General features: G+C 64.9%; 1 protein-coding gene across 1 annotated transcript in view; it reads left to right on the top strand.

Moving 5' to 3' along the window:
* The window catches only part of CRYBB3 (crystallin beta B3), a 4,833-nt gene extending 4,262 nt beyond the window's left edge, over positions 1 to 571 (top strand). Inside the window, exons 4-5 of the mRNA XM_026060282.1 lie at positions 1 to 137; positions 279 to 571. Of these exons, the coding sequence (XP_025916067.1) occupies positions 1 to 137; positions 279 to 444 (303 nt within the window). The 3' untranslated portion in view covers positions 445 to 571. The remainder of the gene's footprint in view (positions 138 to 278) is intronic.
* The last annotated feature ends 2,664 nt before the right edge of the window (positions 572 to 3,235 follow it).

Raw genomic sequence — 3,235 nt, 5'->3', positions numbered from 1 at the left:
CCCGAGCACAGGATCCACCTCTTTGAGAACGCGGGCTACGCCGGACGCAAGATGGAGATCGTGGACGACGACGTGCCCAGCCTCTGGGCCCACGGCTTCCAGGACCGCGTGGCCAGCGCCAAGGCCCTCAACGGAACGTAAGGGCGGCCGCGGGGGGGACACCGCCACCTCCACCACCTCCACCACCACCACGGTCCTGGTCCTGGTCCAGGTCCCGGCGGTGCCGCRGGGGCTTGATGCGGGCCGCGGCGCCCACGGCTCTCTCTGTCCCGGCGCAGGTGGGTGGGCTACGAGTACCCCGGGTACCGGGGCCGCCAGTACGTCTTCGAGAAGGGCGAGTACCGGCACTGGAACGAGTGGGACGCCAACCAGCCCCTCATCCAGTCGGTGCGCCGCATCCGCGACCAGCAGTGGCACCAGCGCGGCGCCTTCGAGAACAGCTGAGGGGCCCCCGGCCCCCACGGCGCCGCCGCCGCCGAGCCCTCCGCCACCGGGAGGAAGCCGAAGGGACCTCGCAGGCCGACACCGTGACCTTGATGATTTCTTTTTTTGTGCAAAACCTCAATAAAGCTCTGAGCTCGAGGCTGCCTGGGGCCTTTGTGGTGCTGGGGCCGGGCAGGGGGGTGCAGGAGGTGCCCTGCTGCTGGGAGAGCGCGAAGCCTCCCGGGGTCCCTGTGACATGCAAGCGGGGGTAAGATGTGGCTTTAACCCCCCGGCCTGGGCAGCTGGAGCAGGAAGGTGCCTTGGCAGCGAGGGGGGCTGTGCTGGAGCCCCCCCTCTCCGTGCACARTGTCAACCACTTGCAGCATTACCTGGAGGCTGCATCCTTTAAACCCCCCCCAGTGCACCCACCTGCACGCGGAGCAGCTGGGAGTTTTGCCCCACGGCAGGCGCAGCCGCGGCCCCGGTGCTGTCACGGGGCTGGAGGGATCGGTGCTGCGATTCTGCCCCTTCTCCAGCCACCGGCCTGGAGCTGCGCYGTGCTCGTGCCGCGGGGGCCAGGGCAAAGCCCTGCAAGGGACCGGGGCTTGCRTACTGCAAGGGGCTGGGGTGGCTTTCCTGGGGCTGGGAGGGTCTGTGCTGAGGGGGTGCAGGGGGCCGTGCCCCCCCCCCCCCCGAGCGCGGGGTGCAGCAGCGAGCTGGGCACTGCTGGGGCTCAGCTTTGGAAATAGGGCTGGAGCCGCGGCCCTGCACGAGAGGGCGCCGGCAGGTAGCAGAAGGGGCAGGAACATCTCCCCACTGTGGTGGCCATCCCTGAGCCATTTGGCTCCATCCTGGGGACAGCACGGGGTCCTAGGCCCCTCACCCCATGGGGGCCATGGCCYGGACAAGGAGGGGGGCGCTACGTGGCTTGAAACACGTTCCCTAGAGCGTTCAACGGCTTCCTGCCTGCCGCTGCTTTTGCTCGCTCCCCGGGGACGTGGTGGGGTGGCCGTTGCGGTTGCAGTTGCGGTCGTTAGAGCAGCCCTGGGGTGGCTCTCGCAGGCACTTGCCCCCAGGGCTCAGCCCAGCGCYGGCTCAGCCCCCCGAGGCGCACAGGGTCTGGCTCTGGCGCGGGGCTCACGCGTTAGCCCTGCGGAGGGGGTGGCTGCTGCTGAGCACGCGCCCGGAGGCATCGGTGCACGTGGATCTCGGCGCTGCTGGGAYGGGGAGCCGTTGCAGGCTCTTGCTTGCAAACTAAAGCTGCAAAGAAAGAGCAAGCTGAGTCTGTAAGACGCTTTCCCCTGGAGCCGGGGGTCGCCTGCAGCAAGGGGCCGCGGCCCCCAGGGAAACGCGCTTTGCGGTGGCAGAAATAAACCTGCAGAAAGGAGCYGGCAGCAAGCTGCAAGTGAAGGGGCCGAGGTGCTGCGGCTTCGATGTCTCCCTGGCGTGAGGGTGCTGCCGCCGGCCGGGGGGCGTCCCCCGCTCGYGGCCGCTCTCGCTCCTCGCTGGTGCCCTGTTCGTGCGATGCGGGGCTGAGGGTTTCGGTGCGGTGGCGCCGGGGCAGGGAGGGGGTCTGGTCCCGTCGAGCCCCCGCGGCCTCCGTTGGTCAGCTCGGGGTGCCACGTCTCCGATAGCAGCCGGCGCTGGCACCGCGGCGCCTGCCGGGCCCTCGGGGCCGGGAGCCGGATGCGCCGCTGTTGATCTTGGCTTTCGTCGTGGCGCTGGCGGGGCCGTTGCAGGGCGCCGTGAGCAGGGTGCTGCGAGGCGGCTGCGGCACGGTCGGTGCAGCCGGGTCAGAATCTGCCCTCGCCCTTCGCAGCCTCCTGGGCTGGCTGACGCAAAGCGGAGCGGGGCAGGACTGTGCGTATTTGCTCCTTTTTCTCCTCGCGCCCAGGACCCTTACAAGGACCCTGGGGTCCTCTCCGCCTCGTGCGCCGGGCAGAGGCACCACCGAGCTTCGGCCAAGCATGCTGCATGCGGCTTCTCTTCTTGCTGGAAGAAAAGACTGGTGCAAACAGACACTTACCAGGTATTTGAAAGCTCCAGTTCTGATGTGTGCAAAAACAGCYAACTTCAGCAATTTTTTGTGCATCTAGCTGTGGGGCAGTTCGTCAGTTTGTCAGAGGGATAAAGTCTTTGGCTCCAAAAATCCTGAAGCAGGGCTGGCTGGTGCTTTGTTTGAAAGAGCYGGTCCGGGTCTTGGCATGCATTCGGCTGATGCATGCAAACTCCAAATCTCCTTGCCAACAAAYCCAACAAAGCGGGCAACGCGAATGTGAAAGCTAATGAAATAATTCCAGGACTTGGTGTTGAGGGAGACAATGGCTGCTGCCGATCAGCTGACCTTGGTTTTCATTGAGTTTTAATCCAGCATTCTCGCTTTGAATCATGCGTTAACTATTTTGTAAATAGTTTTGGCACCGTTCTGCTGCAGCTCAGTATAAATTCCACCTCTCAGCCCCAGCACTTCACTGGCTCAAGCGGGTACTGGTATTACTGGTAAGAATTTTCTATTTATTGTCCTCTTTTTTTTTGTTTGTGTTTCCACTCCAACCCGGAGCTGATTAGCTCCCAYCCATAGCACAGCAAAGAGAAGCGGCGGTGGTATATAGGTGCGTATATACAGCAAGGTGAACCGGAGGGACCGTCATGTCCTGCAGCTGAAACCTCAGGGCCGAGCCCAAAGYGGCTGCTGGCCCGGCTGCGGCTTGGGCTTGTTTCCCCTGGAATGACCCATTCTCGCCTGCTCGGGCTCGGCGAGGCCGGCGGGGCTTGGGGGCGGATGCGCTCGCCGGGGCGGGCTGGGCGCAGC

The sequence above is a fragment of the Apteryx rowi genome, unplaced genomic scaffold (genome assembly GCF_003343035.1).
Source record: "Apteryx rowi isolate R43461 unplaced genomic scaffold, aptRow1 scaffold_168, whole genome shotgun sequence".
In the NCBI taxonomy this organism is placed as follows: domain Eukaryota; kingdom Metazoa; phylum Chordata; class Aves; order Apterygiformes; family Apterygidae; genus Apteryx; species Apteryx rowi.
The sequence above is the reverse complement of the archived record's forward strand: the minus strand, read 5'-3'. Positions and strand labels throughout refer to the sequence as shown.